This window comes from Phacochoerus africanus, chromosome 1, assembly GCF_016906955.1.
Source record: "Phacochoerus africanus isolate WHEZ1 chromosome 1, ROS_Pafr_v1, whole genome shotgun sequence".
Classification (NCBI taxonomy): Eukaryota; Metazoa; Chordata; class Mammalia; order Artiodactyla; family Suidae; genus Phacochoerus; species Phacochoerus africanus.
Window position 1 is genome coordinate 171,861,762 of NC_062544.1, and position 22,486 is coordinate 171,884,247.

The window sequence follows — 22,486 nt, forward strand, 5'->3', positions numbered from 1 at the left end:
TAATAATTGCAACAACACAGATGTTGTTGATAAGTCATTATTAGATACCACAATTTAAATTGTAATGTCCAAGATATCCATATGTCTTTATTGATATGCATTCTCTAGGAGGAGTAGCCCTCTCATTTCTGCTCATTTACAGTGCAATACCTTCAGACATTTTTATTCTATAAATCATTAGGTCTTGAAAGATTAGAAAGTCTTAAATTCACTCTGCCTATTTTCAACTTTGGGTACCCTCCTCTTTTGGTCTCTACTTAACAAAAGTTATCTTGCTCCAAAGAAGCTCCCTTTGACTCCAACTTAAATTACTTAGTGGATAGGAATTGTTTTAGATGAGTCTTAAACATGTTTGAGAATATATCCTGATCCTTCATATTCCTGCTTGAGAAGTATGTGTTAGTGATAATGAGGATGGGTAAGAGGGCTCCCCCCAAAACCCTTATGAAATGCCCATGGATTGTGTAGTAGAAAGGGAAAGATAGAACCACTTGGAGGGCCACACCCTGCCCTCTGAGTGTGGGAGCTTCTGTTATTATACAGCCATCATTAAAGGCTCATTTCAGTAAGATATCTTGACTCTGATTATGTCTGAAAGGAGAGCCGGCTGGTCACTTCTATTTAGTGTCAGGGACTCACTTTTTTACTAGTCTCTCTGGTGCCCATCAGAGCAACTAAATAGTGGGTTTTCATTAAGCTCATGTAGGTTATGTAAATGTGTAAGTGATAGACTTTTTTTTATGTTTGGTAATTTTGAGAAATCATTTCAAATAGAGCATTGCTCAACTAAAAAAAATTCATAGTGGAATTTACAAAATATTTAGAACCAAACAATAATATAAATATTACATATCAAACACTTGAGGGACAGGCAAATGTGGCATTTAGAGTGAATGGATTAAGAAGATGTGGTACATATACACGGTAGAATACTACTTCAGCCATAAAAGAGAACAAAATAATGCCATTTGCAGCAATGTGGATGTAACTAGAGATTCTCATACTAAGTGAAGCAAGTCAGAGAAAGACAAATACCATATGATATCACTTATATCTGGAATATAATATATGGCACAAATGAACCTATCTACAGAAAAGAAACCAACTCATGGACATGGAGAGCAGACTTGTGGTTGCCAAGGTGGAGGGAGTGGAATGGACTGGAAGTTTGGGGTTAATAGATGCAAACTATTGCATTTGGGGTGGATAAGCAATGGGATCCTGCTGTATAGCACAGGGAACTATATCCAATCACTTGTGATGGAACATGATGGAGGATAGTGTGAGAAAAAGAATGTATATAAATCTATAACTGGGTGACTTTTCTGTATAGCAGAAATTGACAGAACAATATAAATCAACTACAATAAAAAAATTTTAAATAAATAAAAGAGCCAAGGATGGCATCTCTGAGGAGGATACTTTTGGGAAGAATCCTAGAAGAATGGAGAAAGAACATTCCAGGTAGAGGGGAGAGTAAATGCAAAGACCTTGAGGAAGAAAAACACTTGGAAGATTTAAGAAACAGATCTTGAGGTGGCCAGAGCTAAGATGGAACCACGGGGAAACATAGTAGAATATGTGAAGAAGGGTATCATTGGAGGCAAGGAGGTCAAAGAGAACTCAAAGCATTTGCTGGTTCATTTGGGTTAATGATCCCATACTTTGGTTGAGGATTTATGAATTAACTTTGAGTCTAATCTTTCTTATCCTATTAATATAAAGCTCAAATATTCACTCTGAATGCCACGTCCGACTATCCCTCAAGTGATAAACATTTTAATAGTAGAAACTAGTATGCGTATTTAGTTAATATCTAGATAATATCTAAAATATTATCCCCTTGATTCATAGGTCCAGGTCCAATCCCAAGTAAAATTTGCCAACCTCTTTAAATATCTAGATAACTATATTTTGATACCCATTCATAATCACCAGTCTGTTTTTCTTTGCCTTTCCTTGACCCTTTTAATTGGCCTCAGTTCTTGGTAGGTTCTACAGCCTTCTCAGCAATGGAGGGTTTTTCAGTCTGAGAAGCCAGAATCAGGCTAGTTGAATGTCAGTAGAGCCTTGGACCAGGCAGTCCCTGAACACTGTTTTCTCTATGACTGCAGAAGGTTCTGGCACAGCCTTTCAGACCTTCTCTTCATCCCAACCGCTAAACTGAATGATAATCTCCTAGACAGGGACTGGCAGAGGTGTATGTTTGCTTTTGCAGTTTTATTGACCTCGCCACATCATCATCAGTGTTCTCTCAGGTCCTGTCCATAGCATCTATTTGAATGAGGGAATAGGGCTCTTTTATAAAATTTGGTTTCTAATTCCTTTAGCTGTTTACCCTAAGATATAGAAATCATTGTTCATATCACCAAAGGTTGGAAAAAGCATGCAGAGTTTGGTCTTTGTTTCAGGTCCTGAAGAGCTCTGTTGAATTAAACCAACTCTGTAGGTGAAGTGAACTCGGTGCTTTTTGTATGAGTATTTGAAAAATGTATGCTAATGTGTGATGAGATATTGATGAGTTTAAATGTATTGTTTATTTCTCCTCTCCTCTTATAATTTCATAAGTAAATATTCACTAAGCAATTCTGATTTCTTGAAATTTTGTCAGCAGAGTCAAAACTTTTTCTTGGTTGACATGTGGAGGTTTTTTTTGAAAAGTTTCCTCTTTTATTTATTTATTTATTTATTTATTTATTTATTTATGTCTTTTTTTGCCTTTTCTAGGGCTGCTCCCGTGGCATATGGAGGTTCCCAGGCTAGGGGTCTAAATCGGAGCTGTAGCCGCCGGCCTACACCACAGCCACAGCAATGTGGGATCTGAGCCTCGTCTGTGACCTACACCACAGCTCACAGCAACGCCGGATCCTTAACCCATTGAGCAAGGCCAGGGATGGAACCTGCAACCTCATGGTTCCTAGTTGGATTCTTTGACCACTGAGCCACGACGGGAACTCCAGTCCTGTGGGTTTTTAAAAGGCTTTTTTTTTTGCACTGACCTGGGCTTGATTTCACTTACAGTAAAGCAGTGGGGGCCTCATCTAAACTCATTTGTCAGTTCCAGGAAATTTTCTTGTTCAGTGCTTATGATCCTACGGGTAAACAGGCAAGCGTGTAGAGGCTCTATTGTCACCTGGCAATCTTTATTACCAATGTATATTAATTTCTCACTTTTATTTTATTTTATTTTATTATTTTATGTTATTTTATTATTTTATTTTATTTTTTTATTTTTTGTCTTTTTAGGGCCATACCCACAACATATGGAAATTCCCATGCTAGGGGTCTAATTGGAGCTGTTGCTGCCGGCCTATGCCAGAGCCACAGCAATGCGGGATCTGAGTCATGTCTGCAACCTACACCATAGCTCACAGCAACGCCAGATCCTTAGCCCACTGAGCAAGGCCAGGGATTGAACCTGAAACCTCGTGGTTCCTAATCGGATTCGTTTCCGCTGCGCCACAATGGGAACTCCAATTTCTCACTTTTAAAATATGATCGTTTTTGTCTTTTCATGGCTAGAGAGTTCTTATTTCCAGATATTCTACTGTTCTTCTCAGTTCCCTCAACCCCCAGAACTTTGTTATGAGACAAACACTTTCCTTAGCATCATTTTACTAAGTGTATTAGAGATTGATCAGGTGAGGTTTTCTAATTTGGATGTTTACAGAGAGGAAGGTGAAAGACGTGGGTTATTCAATGAATGCCCTATGTTTCAGGGCTCCCTTAGTATGCATTGCCCTTTTCCATTCCCAGGGAAATAAATCTCTCTTGTCAAGAAGTTGATAGTAAGGTGGGCTAAGGCAAAACTTTTCTCTTGACCTATGGATAGAAAATAAGTCATTGTAAGAGAAGAAATGGAAAAGGGACATCTAGAAGGGTGAGTAACCCATTTTTTTTTCCTTGTCTATAAGTCAAATGAATTTGAAAACATTCATGTTGAACTATTGGTAAATCAATGTTGTGTGATTATAAGTGTGATTCACAATGGCCTTTCCAAGTTTGGTGAAAACATATTTAATTCTGTAAACAAAATCAGTCTTCAATATATTTAAAAAAATTTTTTAAGTTGTTCCATCATGTCTGATGCAACCTCTCTGGGTTCTAGCATTTATGCTCTTGATCCATTCTCTCTATTGCTGAACAACTGACTATGCGATGATGATCCCATTCCCATACTTTCAGTCCCTAAATGCTTGCCTTGTTTCTTTCCCAAATATTTGGCAACATTTTGAACTCCTGTGATTTTGCTTTTGTGATTCTGTTATTTAGGAGATGCCAAAATTGGCAATAGCAATGTCAACTCTTTAAAGAACGATGACTTCACCATGAGGGGTTTACGGCGTGATGGGAATGCCGATGATATCTGGACTGCCTCCCAAAATCCAAAATCCTGTGGGAAAAGCATTTCCATAGAAACTGCCAATTTAAGAGAATATGCTAGATATGTGCTGAGAACTATCTGCCAACAGGTATTCTTTGGATTTAATTTGCCTTTTGCTTCAAGTACGTAACTATTCCTTTGGAGAGAAATGCCCAGTATTGTGGGAAACTTGTCTGTAGGTGATTTTCTTTTTCCTGCTAACTTTATCTTGAAATAGCTTCAAATTGGCTGAAACATTGTGATAATGACAAAGAACTATAGTGTACTCTTTTTATAGATTCCCTAACTTCTTACATATTTACTTTATAATTCTATTTGTATGCAGCAATTGTGGATACATCTACTTTTAAAAAAATTTTTCTGAACCTTTTGAGAGTAGATGACATATATTCTTCTTTTTATTTATTTAGTTTTTATTTTTTGCCTCCCTCCCCCTTTTTTTTTTTTTTGCTTTTTTAGGGCCACTCTTGTGGCATATGGAGGTTCCCAGGCTAGGGGTTGATTCAGAGCTGCAGCTGTTGGCCTATGCCACAGGCACAGCAACATGGGATCAGAGCCACGTCTGCAACCTATACCACAGCTCATGGCAGTGCTGAACCCTTAACCCACTGAGCAAAGCCAAGGATCAGACCCAGACTAGTCCTCATGGATACTAGTCAGGTTCATTACCCCTAAGCTACAACAGGAACTCCCTACTTGTTTTTTTTTCTTTAATTTTTTTTAATACTTCAGCATTTATTTGCTAACATAAGCAAAATACAGTTAACAAAAACCAGGAAATTTAGCATTGGAATGGTAATTTTTTTGTCACCTATAGGCCATGTTCCAGTTTTGTCACTTGTCCCAGAGAGGTTGGCTTTTTCTGAAGTTTCCTGTAGGTTAGCTTCTGATTCTGCATTCCTGGCCAGCATACTACAGAAGTATGTTATGTTCTTCTCAGATATTCACATCTGAAGGCACATGCTGTCCGTTTGCACTTCACTGTTGATGTTAACTTTGATCAAGCTGTCTCCACTTCCATTATATGGTTTTTTGATTCCTCTATTGTATAGTTATTATTTTTCCCCTTGCAGTTAATAAATAATTTTGAAGAGGCACTCTGAGACAAAGCAAGCTTTCTACTTCTCATCAAATTTCCCCACCTCCCATATAGCATCCATTATGATGCTTGTTCAGACCTGTCTTTACTGCGATGGTTGCGTGATGGCTTTTCCCAACTCCTCCACTCCTTCCACGTTTATCAATTTGCATTCCACTCTAAGGAAGAGCCTACCCTTTCCCTCTCTCCCTTCCTTTTTTTTTCCTTCATCCCTTCTTGCCTTCCATTCATTCATTTTCCACATAGGTTGCAATATATTGCCCTTAGTTATTTTCAAGTTCAGATTGTTCCAGATTTGTCTGGTATCAGTCTTTTCATGCTGATTCTTGTGTTATTTTGACACATCCCACTCTTATTTTATTTTTTTTTTGTCTTTTTAGGGCCATACCTGTGGCATATGGAGGTTCCCAGGCTAGGGGTCCAATTGGAGCTGTAGCCACTGACCTACGCCACAGCCACAGCCATGCCAGATTCAAGCTGTGTCTGCAACCTACACCACAGCTCATGGCAACGCCAGATCCTCAACCCACTGAGCGAGGCCAGAGATTGAACCCGCAACCTCATGGTTCCTGGTCAGATTTGCTTCTGCTGCACCACGACGGGAACTCCCCCATTCTTATGTATTTATTTTTAAAATATCAAGTTATTTTTTTACTTTCTGGCCTATCTTGTACTTTCCCTGCCCTGCTCCTGGAATTACTTATTCCCTCATGGAACCCTGGTTCCATTTAGTAGCGGATGGTATTTAGAAACCAAGATCTGAGCACTATGTAGGCTTTCTGCTATGGACATTTCTAGGCCTTTTCAGTAGACAAAGCTGGGGAATCATCCAGTTATCCAGTTATGAATAACCAGTTGTGAATATCCATATATATAACTGTATGTGTGTATAATCCTGAGTTTATATTGATACCCTCCAATTCCAATCAAACCACACAAATTTTTGTTTGCGCTCCCCCCATTCCATATTGATACCACCTTCTTCCATCACAAGAACCCTGGCTACCCATAATAACCACCATTTACTCATTTATTGAAATCTGCAATACACCTGAAATAGTTTCAGAATTACTACCCCTGTACCACTATGAAAAATAATCTCACTAAAAGGACTTGTAGTTGTTTTTTTTTTCCCCCCCAAGGGTTTGCAGTATTATGTTCAAAAGTTATTTGACATTTCTTCTTCAATGTGGATATGTTATTCATTTGAAATAGAATTGATTTCACTTATTTCTGTTTGTGTTCAATTAAAATTTTTTTTTCTACCATAGCTCTGTCCTTAGAATCACATACTCCTAAAAGTCACCTAGCAAAAGGGTGAATGAATTCAGAGATGTATACTTCCCTCCCTACTCTGTTCTGCTCTGTGTTCCTCCCTGCCCTAGGTGACCAATTTCATTATTTTCTTATCTTTCTATTTTGTATTAAATTCTCCCTCTTATCAAAAAGGCATATCACATATATTCTTTTTCACTTTGCTATAGACACAGTGTTAACAAGGTCATGTTTTCTTTGGGGTATATGGTAACCATGGGAAGTTAACTACTAGCAAACAGTTGTTGAGAATGTACTGTTTGTGTTGCTTTTTAACTGGGTGCCCATGGGGTCATCTAGGGAGTTTAAAATAATTTTGATGCCTAAAAGATTACTGGTGTCTTACTGCTTTGCATTACCTGGGATTGATTTAATTGCTCTGATATGGAGCCAGGGCTTTGGAACTTTAACAAACTCTCCCAGTGATTTTAATGGACAGCCAGCATTGAGCCTCTCTCTGGTATAGTGGTTAAGAAAGAGGTTTCGTCTGAAACAGATCTGGGTTCAAACTTGACTCTAGTATGGTTCATGATTTTTTACGTCTAAAGGAATTTACCCTTGAAAAAATGATGACGAAAAGCTGATAGAAATTTAAATTGGTAGAAATTCACTTAGCCAGATACATCATTAGACTTAAATTTTTACTATTCTCCTTGATCCAGCAATTGCACTTCTATGAAGTTATCCTAAGAAAATAATCTCATAGAGAATAGATGTGTGCAAACATTTATTCATAATGATACCAAAAAGAAGACAATTTTCTAAATGTTATATTATGTTCTGTTTAGTGAATATAATGCATTCCATAAAAAGAATGAAGACATTATAACAGAGAATCATTACTGTCTATAGAAGTTAAAAAAATGATTACAAAACAGTACTTAGAGCAAGGCCCCATTCTCCAACTGAAAATATATATTAGTATTTTCTTTAGCTTCTTTTTCTTTCCTTTTTTCTTCGTATTTATTTTTTTGGCATTCTTTTAAGAAGCCAAAATGCTAGAAAATTTGTGTGTAAAAAATTTTGTGTGTAAGCTTTTTCTCTCCTACGTTTTTCATCTATTATTTTTTTAATAGGAAGAGTCCGCCCCACTTTCCATTGTACACTGTGAGTTCAGTTTATACTATGCAGGCATATAGAAAATGTCAGTCTGTCCATCTAACTGCTCTATTATTTTCAGGAATGGGTAGGAGAACATTGCTTGAAAGAGCCTGAAAGATTATGCACAGACAAGGAACTTATCTTGGACCCTGTGCTTTCAAATATGCAAGCACAGAAATTATTGCAGCTTATCTGTTATCCTCATGGCATTAAAGAATGTACTGAGGGGGACAACCTACAGAGACAGCATATTAAACGCATTCTTCAGGTAATCGACAATAGTCTAAAGATTGCTTTTGTCATTTGTCACCTTTTTTGTGATTACAACAGGAGTTATTGCCTCCCTCGTTTTTGGTCGTTGCTAGCTAATTCTTTTTTTTTTATTTTTTTTTTATTTTGCGTTTTTAGGGCCACACATGCAGCATATGGAAGTTCCCAGGCTGGGGGTCAGCTGCCTGCCTACACCAACTGCAGCTGCCTGCCTACAGCTGCCTGCCTATGCCACAGCCACAGCAATGCAGGATCCAAGCCGCATTTTCGACCTGCACCATAGCTCGTGACAATGCTGGGTCCTTGACCCACTGAGCAAGGCCAGGGATCGAACCTGAATCCTCCTGGATACTAGTTGGGTGTGTTACTACTGAGCCACAACAGGAACTGTACTAGCTAAATCTTAACCTCAATTCTAATTCTTATTCCCCCAATTTTCTTTTTTGCATAATTGTCATACTTCATTGCTGGGTTTATATAAGATGCTGCACATTGTATAAATCATCATATAAATGTTGATATATTAAGCCAGTACTGTATTTACATGTGAAATATGCTTTGTAGAAGGACTGTCTTAAGTATATATTCTCAAAATATCAAAATCATTTTGTAATGGAGTTGGATAGATTTGGGAGAAGAAATTCTTGTCTGTTTACTTCCAGTGCACATTATTTTAATGTTGCTATTCATTTCTTTGTGTGTATAATGAACATATGTTATAGACTTGGGAGTCTTTTGATTCATATAAATCCCTTTATTGTGTGTGATTATTCTGTTTTTTGAGAAAGCAAATACTGCAAGCTGTTATGATATTTTAAGACATGTTCAATATTCTTAAGGTGTTAACTCCATTTTCTCCAGAATCTTGAGCAGTGGACACTGAGGCAGTCCTGGCTGGAACTTCAGTTGATGATCAAACAGTGCTTGAAGGACCCTGTGAGTATATACTGAAAGCCCAAAAGTGTATACAATTTCATGAAAAGCAGTGTCATGTCAGTGTTTGAAGACAAGGTAAAACACACATGTGCTGGTTTTCTCCTGTTTAACTGACTCTAGGGCTCTGGTTCAGTAGCTGAAATGAACAACCTGCTAGACAATATTGCCAAGGCAACGATAGAGGTATTCCAGCAGTCGGCCGACCTGAACAATAACTCCTCTAATTCGGGCATGGGCCTCTTCAACCCAAACGGGATCGGAAGTGCTGATGCAAGCAGCACAAGACAGAATGGAATAAAGACATTTCTAAGGTACTGTTCCTATAGTTTTATGAGGCTGTTATGAATTTTTCACATGTACCTGTATATTTTATTTGCATAGTGCAGTTATTTTTTTCATAAAGCTGCAGGAATGCGAAGAGAATAATTACTTATATGTGTCAATTATCATATTTAATAATATGTTAAAGGGTCATACTGCTGGGGTGAGTGATATTTAATCAGGCCCAGACTCCTTGGCACCACAGATGGAATTCAGGACGGATGGATTTCTTTATTGTCCCCCGAGGCTATTCTATTCCATAGTTTTCATTATCTAGAAAACACTCTTTCAGCCATCTTAATTAATTGGGAGTTTTGACCAAATGATAATCACAACAAGCAGATTGATTTGTATCTCATTATTTGGGTATAAAGTATATCTAGTGAGTTTTGAAACTTTTAAAATTTGGTTTTTTATATGCTTAAACCTTATCAGGACATTTTATATTTTAACCATGGCAGAAAAGTGTATTGCTCGCTTTTTGGGCAAAAGGGCCTGTTACTGTTCAGAGAGCCAGAATCATAGAGAAACACTTTTTTGGGGGGCGAGGGATAGGGGTATGCCTGTAGCACATGGAAGTTCCAGGGCCAGGGTTCGAACCCAGCCACAGCAGTGACAGGGCCAAATCCTTAACTCACTGAGCCACCAGGGAACTCTGAAAAACACTTTTATAGATTAAAGCAAAATTTATTTACAGTATCCTCTGAGAACCCACCTTTTCTTGCCTTCCATAAGTGTGACTGAAAAGTATGTATAGTAAAGAAAGAAAGGCAAATATTAGAATAATCGGTATATCTTGTGCATAAAAGTCTTGCTTTGGAGTTTTGGTTATAATGGTGAGAGCAGAGCAGAAGTTTGCCTCCTTGGGTATAACACCTGTTTCTGATTTTAGTTCCTCTGAACGCAGGGGTGTATGGCTGGTGGCCCCCCTAATTGCCAGGCTGCCAACTTCTGTGCAGGGAAGAGTGTTGAAAGCCGCTGGGGAGGAGCTGGAGAAGGGACAGCACTTGGGTTCTTCTTCCAAAAAGGAGAGAGACAGACAAAAACAGAAAAGGTATGGCTGCTACAGGCATTTCTATGTGAGTGTTTAAAGAACAGTTGAGAGAATCCAGTATCCTACAGATATACATCCTTGTTGTACCCAGAGTCTACTGAAATTTTATCTTTATATGAAATTGAAAATATTCTATTAGGCAAAGATCTGTTTCCTAAAAGATTTCACATTATAATACTCAGTACACTAGCTCTCCCTTCTGCCTCTGTACCCTAATCACTGCTGTGCTGTTAATGGCTTTTTAGCCCCACTTCAGACCTACTGAATCAGCTTTGGATATCCACTTCGTCCTGTATTCAACGGGGGTTTTTTTTTTTTTTTTCTTATTATTTAGGTACTTAGGTTTAAAATTCATGCAATTATTTATAATTCTATCATGCTGGACCCTGAAATAGTTACTAATATTTTTAACATTTAGGGCTCTTGTTCTAGACTACACACACATTAACTTATAAGCCTCCAAGTCAAACATTTTTTTAAAAATTTTATGCCCTATAAAATGTTTCATATAATTATTTTGGAAAACTGACCATGTTACTGAGAAAGAACAAAAATACGCTCTAATGTGAAAGCATGTTAAATTTAGCACACCAGGAGTGAGAAGAAATTTCTAATGTTAAAAAACAAAAATTCCGATCATACAGATTTCTTGTCACCTAATTAATAGTATTTCAGTAGTTGCCATTTAATGATCCCTTATAAAATGTCAACCTATGTATCAAACTCATTATATGCATATGTGAACTTTTAAAATCTCACACCAATCGTGTTGTGGTAGATGCTCTCATTATATCCTTTTTACAGGTAAAGAAACTGAGGCACTGAAAGGTTAAGTAAATTTCTCAAGGGCACACAGCTAAAGAGGTGTAAAGTTGGGATTGAAACCCAGGTGGTCTGGCCTCTGAGTCTGTGCTCTTAACTAAAGTACATTTTGTTATTTGACATAGCTTTATGTGTATGTTGTTTGGTATCTGGTTGTTCTGTCATCTTTGCCCATATTTGTTAACCAGTGAAGTGACACAGTTTTAATTCTCAAAGTTTATCTGCTAATGGGCGATGGCATGTACTTCGCCTCACTTCCTGCAGGGAGAGCAGATGGAATTGCAGAGTTTAAAGATGGCTCTTCCCAAGCTAATCTCTCTTGGCTATGCTGGTGTAAGATGAAGCAGATTGAAACATTATGACCTCCATCTCATTTTAAGGAATTTTCTTTTCCAGTGTAGCAAAATTAGTTTATCAGCATGATTTGTCAGTTGTTCCTGATCATGGAAGAAAAAAATGCTAAAATGCCAATTTAAAATGGAGTTTTTCCCCCCAAATGTCTTTAAATTCCTTTACACGTTAAGCCTGTGGGATGTGGCAGAGTACTGGGGATCACTAGCAAGCATACTGGTTTGGAGTCCTCCTTGGAGGAGTAGATGCTAATTTTAGCTCTACCAATACCCAGCTATTTGGTCTTGAGAAATGTGCTAAAAATAAATAAATAAATAAGCACAGAAATCATATAAGGCCTATTTCCTGGACCCTAAAATAGTAATACTAAGTGACAGAAATTTAAAATTTTTTCATTTTTCTGTGTATGAAGTGATATTCCTCCTGATGTGTATCTTTTAATTCAGTTTACTGATAGAAACTGCAAAGTCTCTTCTTCTTGTTCCCCCTCCCCCCATACGCACTCATATGTGGTATGAATTTATGCTAATTTGGAAATGCCTTTCAGGGCAAGAAAACATATTAAATCTAGAAGCATTACAGTGGCTTTTTAGTCTTATTAGTTAGAGATATGATTTAACTTTTCAAGTAGTCTTGGCTATTTACTACTCCCCTCCCTTTTCTAATAGTAAAATAAATAAGAGCCAATAACTCGAGGGCAAGAAATAAGTGTTGCACAGAAAGTAATCCATTCTTTCTAACTAGATCTCCTGTTATTACTTCCTTCGTAGTATGTCTCTTTTGAGTCAACAACCATTCCTCTCACTGGTCCTTACCTGCCTGAAGGGACAGGATGAACAACGAGAAGGCCTCCTAACATCGCTGCAGAATCAAGTTAACCAGGTAAAGTGCAGTAGAATACTGAGCCAGGCAAGTATGGTTCTAATGGCATTCATTTGTTTTCCTTTCAAACAAACTGACATTAAACTCATAAGAGTGCAATGTGTTTTGCTTAGATTCAGGAAAACAATTCCCACCCTGTTCTCCTACTTGCGTTCTTATCACCATGAGATGAATAGCAGTATAATATTAATTATGTGTTGGATAAATGTCTGTATACAAGTAACATTCTGCATATTGCACATAACTTTGTTACAAAGTTGTTGCTCCTCTCCTGCCCCTGCCTCCTGGGAGAGGTCCTAGAGGAATCAATATTGAAGGAGGCCTGGCAGTAAGACAAAAGGACCTCTTGCCAGATCCTCCGTTGGGCTTCTACTTATCAGGAAGGGTCTCAGAGTGAGCTCTGTAAGTTCAGAAACTCATCTTAATTTTACTGCCAGAGCCAGACTGTTGCTGGTCAAGTGCGCAAGATACTCATTTATGAATCAGAAGCCATTCTGGTTCATTTTCAAAGACTTTTTGAATTTGCCTTTGCACCATCCACAGTTCTGATTACGATTTAGAGCACAGGTATTCTGTGTACCACAAGGAAACTGAGTGATCAAATTGGAATTTGAAAGTATAGAATGGAGCAGAATGGATAGATTGGTCATCTGGCATGTGTTATCCAGCTGTAGAGCCTAATGGAGTCTATGTGGGGCTGTGATTTCAGTGACACAGTGTCTTTTCCTTGAACAGTTCTGGATGAACACGAACAAGATACTTAACTTCTTGGGGATCTCTTGTCATCTGCTACCTTCTGGATATGTGAAATCTATTCTCTATATAGTAGACAGAATGATCGTTTTTAAGTGTAAATCACAAAATTTTCCAGTGCTCCAAATGCTGCAGCGTTTCTTACTATTCCTAGAATAATAATTCCCAGTCTGAGCCTATAAGCCCCTCCACGATTTGGCACCAGCTCCAACCTCTACCTGGTTTCCTGGCAGTCATGGGTCTGCTCATTCTACTCTCTTCACAGTGGCCATGTTGCTGTTCCATGAACTTGCCAAGCAAATTCTCACTGCAGAGTCTTAGAATCTTTTCTCCCCTCCCGGGGCAGCTCCTTCACTTCCTCAGGTCTCTGCTCAGATGTCACTTCCCTAGGTGCGCCATCCCACTCCCTCATGCTCTAAAAGTAGGACCACAGTCATTGTCTGTCCCCTGGTTCATGCCGCTTGTTCCACTTATTTTTATTTGCCTGATACCAGAATGTCAGCTCCATGATACTTCGTGCATTTTGCTAACTGCCTTTCCCCGTTTACCTGCCTTGGGGGAGGTGCATCCCTATCTTTTGACAAGATTTGGGAAGTGCTCTCCTTTAACCTCGCAGTGACTTACAAGTCATCTCTTGGGCTCGGTTACTTCTGCAAGTGATTCATTTCAGCTCTTTTAAGATGATTCTCCTTAAGTGCCATATTTCAGGGCATGGCAGTGAGGCTTTGGTTTGTTTTTGCTCGTGTCAGCTGATTCTGGGTGTTCCCTACTTGTGGTTCACCTTCCCTAAGCAACATTTCCTTTTCTCCAACAATGGTGTGAAACAATGAGGAAGCACTTACTTAATAAATTAATATGCCCCTTGACTGATATCCAAGATGTCACATTTTTCAAAATGGTTCACCTTTATCAAGGAAGACAAGGTTATCGGCTAGCAAGCTTCCCCTTCAATGAAACATCAAAATAATACATTTCCTAGGACTCACAGCATGTCCCTAGAACTATAATACAAGACTGATATAAGATATAATTCTATCTTTATATTTATCTTTTTTTTTTGTCTTTTTTAGTGCTGCACCCTTGGCATATGGAGGTTCCCAGGCTAGGGGTCTAATTGAAGCTGTAGCTGCTGGCCTATACCACAGCCACAGCAACGTCAGATCTGAGCCGCATCTGCGACCTACACCACAGCTCTCGGCAACACTGGATTCTTAACCCACTGAGCGAGACCAGGGATCGAACCCGCAGCCTCATGATTCCTAGTCAGATTCATTTCTGCTGCGCCATGATGGGAACTTCTATATTTATCTAAGACCAGTGAAATGATGTATTTTAAGAATAATCTTTATTTCTGTTAATGCTTAACTCAATGGCATGCTAAACATTTTCTAAAACTCAGTAACAGGATGTGTGATGAGATAAGATTTTTCTTAATATGGTATATATGATTAGATAATGAACAAAGAAATAACCAGATTTCCATCTGCTTGGAGGAAGGGGGAGGAAAGCTAAAATTTTATTTTCCCCTTATTTGTTAATTTGTTAAATGAAAAAGTTGTCTTTGTCAATAAAAAGTTCAGTTTAACCTTAAAAAGAAGAAAAATAAAATTGAATAGGGAAAACAAGTTTTGGGTTTTTATTTTTTTCATCTATTTTCTAACTTAGATTTTAAGTAATTGGAGAGAAGAACGATACCAAGATGACATAAAAGCACGGCAGATGATGCATGAGGCATTGCAGCTCCGCCTGAATTTGGTAAGATGAGAGATGCGTCTAGTACTTTCCCTCTGTTACACTTAGCCAAATGTGAAAGTAACTCCAGCTTTCCACTCCTACTGTGCCCACAGTCCCCGTTATAAGATGAGGCCGTATGCTCTCTTTACTTCTTCCTTGTCTCAATCCTTCTGTTTCCCTGGCTGCCATCCTTCCTGTCTGGTCTGGCTTCTAGACGGCAGTAGGTATTTTTGACATCGCTTTGCCTTCTGCACAACCACCCCCCTTCCTGCCCCCGTGACTCTCTCTCTTTTTTCCATTTGTGCCAGGAGTCGGTCTCAGAGAACTACTAATTTGAGATGAGGGTTAGCTTTTTCTATACTTACTTAAAAACATTAAACTGTCCTTAGGTCAAAATTTTATCAAACTTCTCATCAAATTGATCATAAAGACAAATCCCATAGGGAAGTTCTACAGAGACTTAAAATTCCTCACCCATTGCACATTCCTTTGAATTTTCTTTTTCTCACTGCACAAGCCTCTATAAAAGCTACTCTGGTTTGCCTGGTATTTGATATAAATTCCCACAGGTGAACGAGCAGACCTGGGGGGGCGAAGCCTCCCGCTCAGCATTATGTCCATGTTACAGGCTATTTCCAAATATTATTATGACAACTCTGATAATAGGCTTAGATTCAATAGTTGACAACACAAGTCTGAAGATAACTGAATCACATGGTTTTGACCTATTCAGATTTAAATACACTAAAATCACATCATGAAACTGGATGTCATGAAAGCTTAGGAATAAAGGAAATCTGATGAATATTAGTATGTAAATCATTTTGATGATGTGTCCACACTTGGGTACTCCTTCTCTGTCTCTCTCTTTTTTTTTTTTTTTGAATGACCAGTTCCTATGCTAATGGAACCAAAAAGAGTGGCAAAAAGGATAGTCCAGAAACTAGAGGACCTTTTTAAAAAAAATTTAAACAAATTGAAATTTGGCTGCATAAAGTGATAGGGGTGGTATTTTCTTTATTACACTATGGAGATTGTTGTTGTTGTATTTTTTATGTGCTAGGTGGGAGGAATGTTTGACACAGTGCAGAGGAGCACCCAGTGGACAACAGACTGGGCCCTCCTTCTCCTTCAGATCATTACTTCTGGAACCGTCGACATGCACACTAACAAGTATGTTCTTATCACTTCATGTTGGCTTTGCTGCATGCGTTTATGCGTGTGTGCCTGCGTGGTGGAAGCTCTGATGTACTGATTACAACTTCTTCCACATCTTATATCCTTAGGTACCACTAAAAAAATTCTGTGCCCAGGAGTTTCCGCTGTGGTGCAGTGGGTTAAGAACCCGACTACAGCAGCTCAGGTTGCTGCAGCAGTGTGGGTTCAATCCCTGTCCGGGCACAGTGGGTTAGAGGATCCAGCATGGCTGCATCTGTGGCTCGGATTCAATCCCTGGCCTGGGAACTTCCATATGCTGCAGATGTGGCCATTAAAAAAATTAATTCTGTGCTTTATATAAAAATGCTCAGTTAAGAGTGTCTTGGTTTTGGTTTTAAGGTGAAAATATTTTCTTTCTCCTCTTAGTGAATTATTCACAACAGTTCTTGATATGCTGGGTGTTTTAATCAATGGAACACTGGCCTCTGACCTATCAAATGCATCCCCAGGGGGATCTGAAGAAAACAAACGTGCATACATGAACTTAGTAAAGAAACTGAAAGTAAGTTTGTGATCTGAGCTTCTGCTGTATATGGTTTGTTATCTAGTGCGTATTGTCTTTTTTATCACTCTTTAAATCAGGTGCTATTTATTGCATCAACTTAATACAATGTAGTTATTTTGCTATCTGCTTAACTTCAGCTTCCCAGTACCCAAAAGTTGTAAGTATACATATAGCTGAAGATTGAAGATTTCTCTTAAAAAAAAATTTCATAAAACATATTCAATTTTTTAAGGAACTTGAGAAATCCATTATCAAATCTATAAGCAAAATACTAACATTAGATTTAGGATAAATTTGTTCTTAGACTGGCAACATGCAGTTGAAAAGTACACATTTGCATTGATATTTCTGGATTCGATTCATTTGACTAGGCACTTTTTTGAAATAACACAGTTTTTGAAATAAACTATAAACAAACAATTCAGAAAAGAAATCAAGATATCTGATGACCTTACTAATAAAATAACCAATGGTTACCTTGTAGTCTGACCCTGGATTGGAGAACGTGTTCCATGCTGCAGCTCCTGCCTTCTGGTTGCAAATACTACTTTGGATTTTTGTCATTTCAGCACTGTGATGTTTGTTGTGTAATAAGAGGGTCTTTATACATGTTCTATTTTCTACTTAAATAGAAGAAGTGAAACACACTCACAAACTGTCAATGAGAGCTGCGCCATAGACCATGTTTAAGGTTAAAGAACATTCCAGCTATAAAAAAAGGAAATGCTTCATAGGGGAACTTCCTTCTTATAACTTTTACCTTCATTATAATTTCTGTTCCACTTCTCTCTGTCTTTTTCTTTTTTTTAGAAAGAACTGGGAGACAAGCGGTCAGAAAGTATTGACAAAGTTCGACAGTTGCTGCCTTTGCCAAAACAGACATGTGATGTTATCACTTGTGAACCTATGGGTTCCTTGATTGACACGAAGGGAAACAAAATTGCTGGATTTGACTCTATAGATAAAAAACAGGCAAGAGTAAATGTTTGTTTCTCATATATACATATATATATAAATACATGAACTTAAAAAGACAAAATACGTTTCCTTGTCTTCCTACAGGACATATAAAACATCTTAAGTTTATTATTTCTTGATTTTTTAAAACATATCCTTGTCATTTGAATGCAGTGGTCATTGACATTATTATACAAATAGGTCAGATCTTTGAAGATCTTCATTTAAAACTTTCCCTGAGTTTAAGTGAATTTCTAAAGCCCAACACGGGAAAACTAAGTACAAGCTTAGTATAAAAGAAATACGGAAGATCACGTTTGATTTTACTACAGAACTGGAAATAGAGTACATTTAGTGAATGAGAAAATTCTTATTCTTATGTCTTCCTGTAGTAAACGGTTTTGAGTAAACAATTCTTTTTAAAGTGATAGCACCTTATTTTCTTATCAAACAATATTGAATGAACACTTGATTTATATATGATATTAAATAAGTTTCTCTAAAACACAAGGAAAATGGTCTGCTATTCTTTCAGGGAACGTTGAGCAACCACAGGTGTCTGAAATCACAGAGATGTAAGACAGAGCTCCTACCCTTAAGGGGAAGTAGATAGACAGACTCCAGTGAGGTTTGTGTGTCCTGGTATGGGGTGCTAGGGCACAACGGGAAGAGGCCATCACACTCAGATGAGGGGTAGGTCGTCAGAGCCAGATCCTCAGGAAGACTGACACTTGAATAATTTTGGAAGTTTAAGAATTAGCCAGGAGGTAGGGCAAAGTGTGATACAGGTACAGGGAAGTGTTTTGCAAAGGCATGAGAGACTGTGTCTCGTAGGCAAATGCAGTGCTGGAGTAATTGGAGCTCCCTGAGTGCTGATAACCATATAGTTGTGGAGAGAGGATAAAGCTAGAGTCAGGGGCAAGTTGAGTTTGCAGTGTCAGTGGGCTCTCCAGTGGTGACGCATCTGGAAGCCATGCGGACATGTGGTCTTGGCACCCAGGAAAGAGGTGTAATGTCAAGAAAGATACTAAGAAACAGTCAAAATGTGGGTGAGTGGAAGAGTGTGTATGGTTAGGAAATGGGAGCGTTCGTATGGAAGGCTTTGAGCAGTTATTTGCTCAAATTACTATGCCAGTGCAAGCACCAATTAATATTAAAAATAAGACACTTTTGTTTTCAGAAACAGAAAAACATTTGCTCTTCTAAACACAGTAGAGATAAGTTTGAATTGAGGGGCCTTATGTGTACCTGTTGGTACAAGTTAGTTCTATAGAATATTACTTAACTCATCAGAGACTGCCTAATTAAGGACATGAAAGGGACCTGTACTGAATCAGGTCTATACATGTTTGGATTGAAGTTAATATGAGCCCAACTAGAGGTGGACTCTAACTTGACTCCCAAGTTTTGTTTTATCTTAAAAACATAATAAATTCCAACGGTTTTTGATTTAGTACAGTAAGATCAACTTTGTAGTGTTTTTTTAGAATTTTTTTTTTTTTTTGCCAAAAAAATCTAACTGGAAAAAAATATCATTTACAGTAAAATTACTCGACTGTCTGGTATTACAGCCTGAACAGACTGCCTTGTGGTAGAAAGGACCACACTGCCTTGTGGTATAACTGGACTTAAGGGTCTGGATTCTAGCTGCTGCTCTCAGGGACTCATTAGGTAGCCTTTCTGCTGTGTGCTGGGGTTCTCTAAGCCCCCTGCCCCCTGCCCAAGCCAGAATGTCCTCTGAATCTGAAAAAGGTCTGAGGGTGTGGTCACAGCGCCTCATTTCACTACAGGGTCTCCAGGTCTCTACGAAACAGAAGGTGTCCCCGTGGGATTTGTTTGAGGGTCAGAAGAACCCAGCCCCTCTGTCCTGGGCCTGGTTTGGAACTGTCCGAATGGACCGGAAGGTGGTCAAGTACGAGGAGCAGCATCACCTCCTTCTGTATCACACGCACCCCATGCCCAAGCCCCGAAGTTACTACCTCGAGCCGCTGCCCCTGCCTCCCGAGGAGGAAGAAGAAGAGCCCACATCTCCCATCTCTCAGGAACCAGAGAGGAAATCAGCTGAGCTATCAGATCAGGGAAAAACCACAACAGATGAAGAGAAGAAGACAAAAGGAAGGAAGCGCAAGACAAAATCCAGCTCCAGAGTTGATGTGAGTACGGGAAGTTAGGGGATCTTGGGTGCAGTCACATCTTGTAGATTTACTGGTTCCTGAATTACGTCCCTAAGCAACACTCCTCAGTGCAGTATAAGCCTGTTTGTCAGTTATCCTAACGAAGCTCAGCTGGAATTAACAGACCAGCAACCAACAGCTACTTGTCACAGCCAACAGGATCCTAGCTTTTGATTTTTCCTCCTACTTTTCACAACTTTAACTTTAGGCTTTGATTGTGAATAATATTTATTTAATATCTCACTGCCTCAATTTCTCAAATTTGAAACTTGAATTTTTTGACCTATGAAATCTCATCCTCTTACATGTTTTTTCTCATTTTTAAAAATTTTATTGTTGATTTACATGTTAGGATAATTTCTGCTATACTAACAAAGTGATTCAGTTATACGTATACACACGTTCATTCTTTCTGAGATTCTTTCCCCACATAGATTATCACAGAATATTGTGTAGGGTTCTCTGTACTGTGTCACTGGCCAGTCATTCCATATACCTCTCTGTACATATGCCAATCCCAAACCCCCAGTCCATCCCTCCTACCCCTTTACATATTTTTATTATGAGACATGTCTAAAATATTTTTTGTATTTTGGGCAGTTGATATCAATAGTCAATTATCATAAAAAACTGTTTGCTTTCCCTAGACAAAGACCTATCTAATGTATTCAGTAGGACGTTTCTGAGATGTCATAGTTTACCATTCCCTCTTACTCTCCTCTATATTCTATCTCTTTACCACATTTTCAGACTTTATGAGAGATAAACAGTTTTTTGTTTCCTTTTTTTTGGGGGGGGCTACACATGACAATGCTGGATCCTTAACCTGCTAGGTCACAGGGAACTCAAAAATAAATGTAATTTAAAATAGTTTTACTTCTTGTTTCCCTGTTAGCCTTCCTTACCAAGAACAACATTTTCTTGATGACAGAAATCTAAGAGAAATTGAGAAATAACTTTCTAGAATTCATGTGTAAAATATTTTTCCAATTAAATTCACTTGAAAAATACTCGAGAGGGTCTTTGTGACATTTTTCTAAAAATTAAGAGTGGTTTTGTTGTGCAGTAAAATAAATAGTCTCAACTTGTCATTCAGTCATCATAGCTAATGATTGTTGCTCACCTATTCTTTTTTAGCCAGTAGGAGGAAATTTTAATCAGATATATTGCAGGGAACTTCCTTCATGCTTCAGGGCTAGACTAGAGAAGGTGGGACAGTAGGAGAATTGAGACATTCAGGTGTGATCCTTACAGACTTTGCGGCTACTCTAAAGAAGAGAAAGCCCTGGGCAAGAGGTGTGATGAGGAGACAGGGGAACAGGATAGAAGGGGAGTCTTTGGAGTGCTGTCTGTAAAAGTGTAACTAAGACACTGTCTAGGCCAGAGACCTGTTTGGAAGTTCTGTGGGCCTTCCTGGCTAATTTTCATCCAGGTCCTAGTTATCAGAAACCTTCTAAGATGAAGTGATCGGGAGACTCAGCAAATGAAGATGCTTTTTTGGCTGTGGGTGATGGTCACTCTTGGTGTTCTAAATGTGCTTTTAGTATTTTAAGTATGTTAAACACAGAAAAGATCCTGTTCCATCTTCCCACACTGTAGCCAAGTGCCTTTTAAGTCAAGGGAGAGTTTTAACTTGACTGAGTGTTTTGCAAAGAGTATGTTGGTTCTCTTGCCCTCTGTCTTCCCGTTTGTCAAAATAAAATAGCCTTGTCTGCTGGGATAGGAGCTTTCTCAAATAATGTGACAGGAAGAATTCATATTAATTCTCTATGAGGTGCATGGCGTTAAGTAATTTTTTTTTTTTCTTCCCGATTTATGTTGAAGGAGTATCCACAGAGCGGCATATACCGAGTGCCTCCCAATTACTCACCTATTTCCTCCCAGATGATGCATCACCCGCAGTCCGCCTTGTGGGGCTATAACCTCATGGGTCAGCCCCAGCAGCCTGGCTTTTTCCTTCAGAACCAATCTCTTCCTCCAGGTATGTGATGAGAGGGCCAAGTATGGAGACTCCAAGATGAGAAGTAGCTTGGGGTTCTCTTTGCTTTTAACCCAAAACCTCCCCATTTCAAGAGCTGGGTGCTCAGTAGGCCTTTCTATCATTCTCTCCACTCAAGATGCTTTTTTTCTTCCTCTAAAATAAGGTTTCAGTGACTAGTTTATGTGCTGATTTTGGAATCTTCACCCAATGTTCAAAGGAAATTAGCCACTGATGAAAATCTAAGCTGTAAGATATGAAGTTGATAGAAGTATTATGTCATGAAATTGGTGTATGCTCTTATCAGATATAATTCTTATCAGTGTTTTAAAAGATTAGACAATATTGCAGTGTCTTTTATTGTTTCCTCATGTTATGGATTTTAAATTGTTTATACCATGAAGGAGCTCAGAAATCTGGCTCAGCAAATAGATTTAGATATCAGTAAGGAAAACCACCATATTCACAGTCAGTGTTAGTGTTGCTTTGATTCAAGCCTAAGTATATTTTATATCTAGAACAAATATTTTCTAAAAAATACCCTCTTAATTAGAATTTTCTTCCCTAAGTGAAGGCTTTGCCTCTTTCTGCAAAACAGTTTGAAATCTCAGTCTACATTGTTAGAATGTGCCA

The 22,486-nt window shown here is 38.5% G+C and overlaps 2 protein-coding genes across 4 annotated transcripts in view; one reads left to right on the forward strand and one right to left on the reverse strand.

Annotated features, from left to right (window-relative positions):
• P2RY12 (purinergic receptor P2Y12) overlaps positions 1-17,319 on the reverse strand; it is a 47,845-nt gene extending 30,526 nt beyond the window's left edge. The window contains exon 1 of one of the 2 annotated variants that reach the window (XM_047784726.1): positions 17,222-17,319. The gene's annotated coding sequence lies outside the window, so the exon portion shown is untranslated. The remainder of the gene's footprint in view (positions 1-17,221) is intronic. The other variant, XM_047784735.1, reaches the window with a different exon arrangement.
• Positions 1-22,486, forward strand: part of MED12L (mediator complex subunit 12L) — a 352,961-nt gene that overhangs the window by 282,614 nt on the left and 47,861 nt on the right. For both annotated transcript variants that reach the window (XM_047784689.1, XM_047784699.1), the window contains 12 exons: positions 4,273-4,472; positions 7,978-8,166; positions 9,030-9,104; positions 9,225-9,415; positions 10,318-10,479; positions 12,423-12,534; positions 14,953-15,042; positions 16,085-16,194; positions 16,606-16,741; positions 17,555-17,716; positions 19,492-19,854; positions 21,700-21,856. In XM_047784689.1, coding sequence (XP_047640645.1) covers positions 4,273-4,472; positions 7,978-8,166; positions 9,030-9,104; positions 9,225-9,415; positions 10,318-10,479; positions 12,423-12,534; positions 14,953-15,042; positions 16,085-16,194; positions 16,606-16,741; positions 17,555-17,716; positions 19,492-19,854; positions 21,700-21,856 — 1,947 coding nt within the window. The remainder of the gene's footprint in view (positions 1-4,272; positions 4,473-7,977; positions 8,167-9,029; positions 9,105-9,224; positions 9,416-10,317; positions 10,480-12,422; positions 12,535-14,952; positions 15,043-16,084; positions 16,195-16,605; positions 16,742-17,554; positions 17,717-19,491; positions 19,855-21,699; positions 21,857-22,486) is intronic.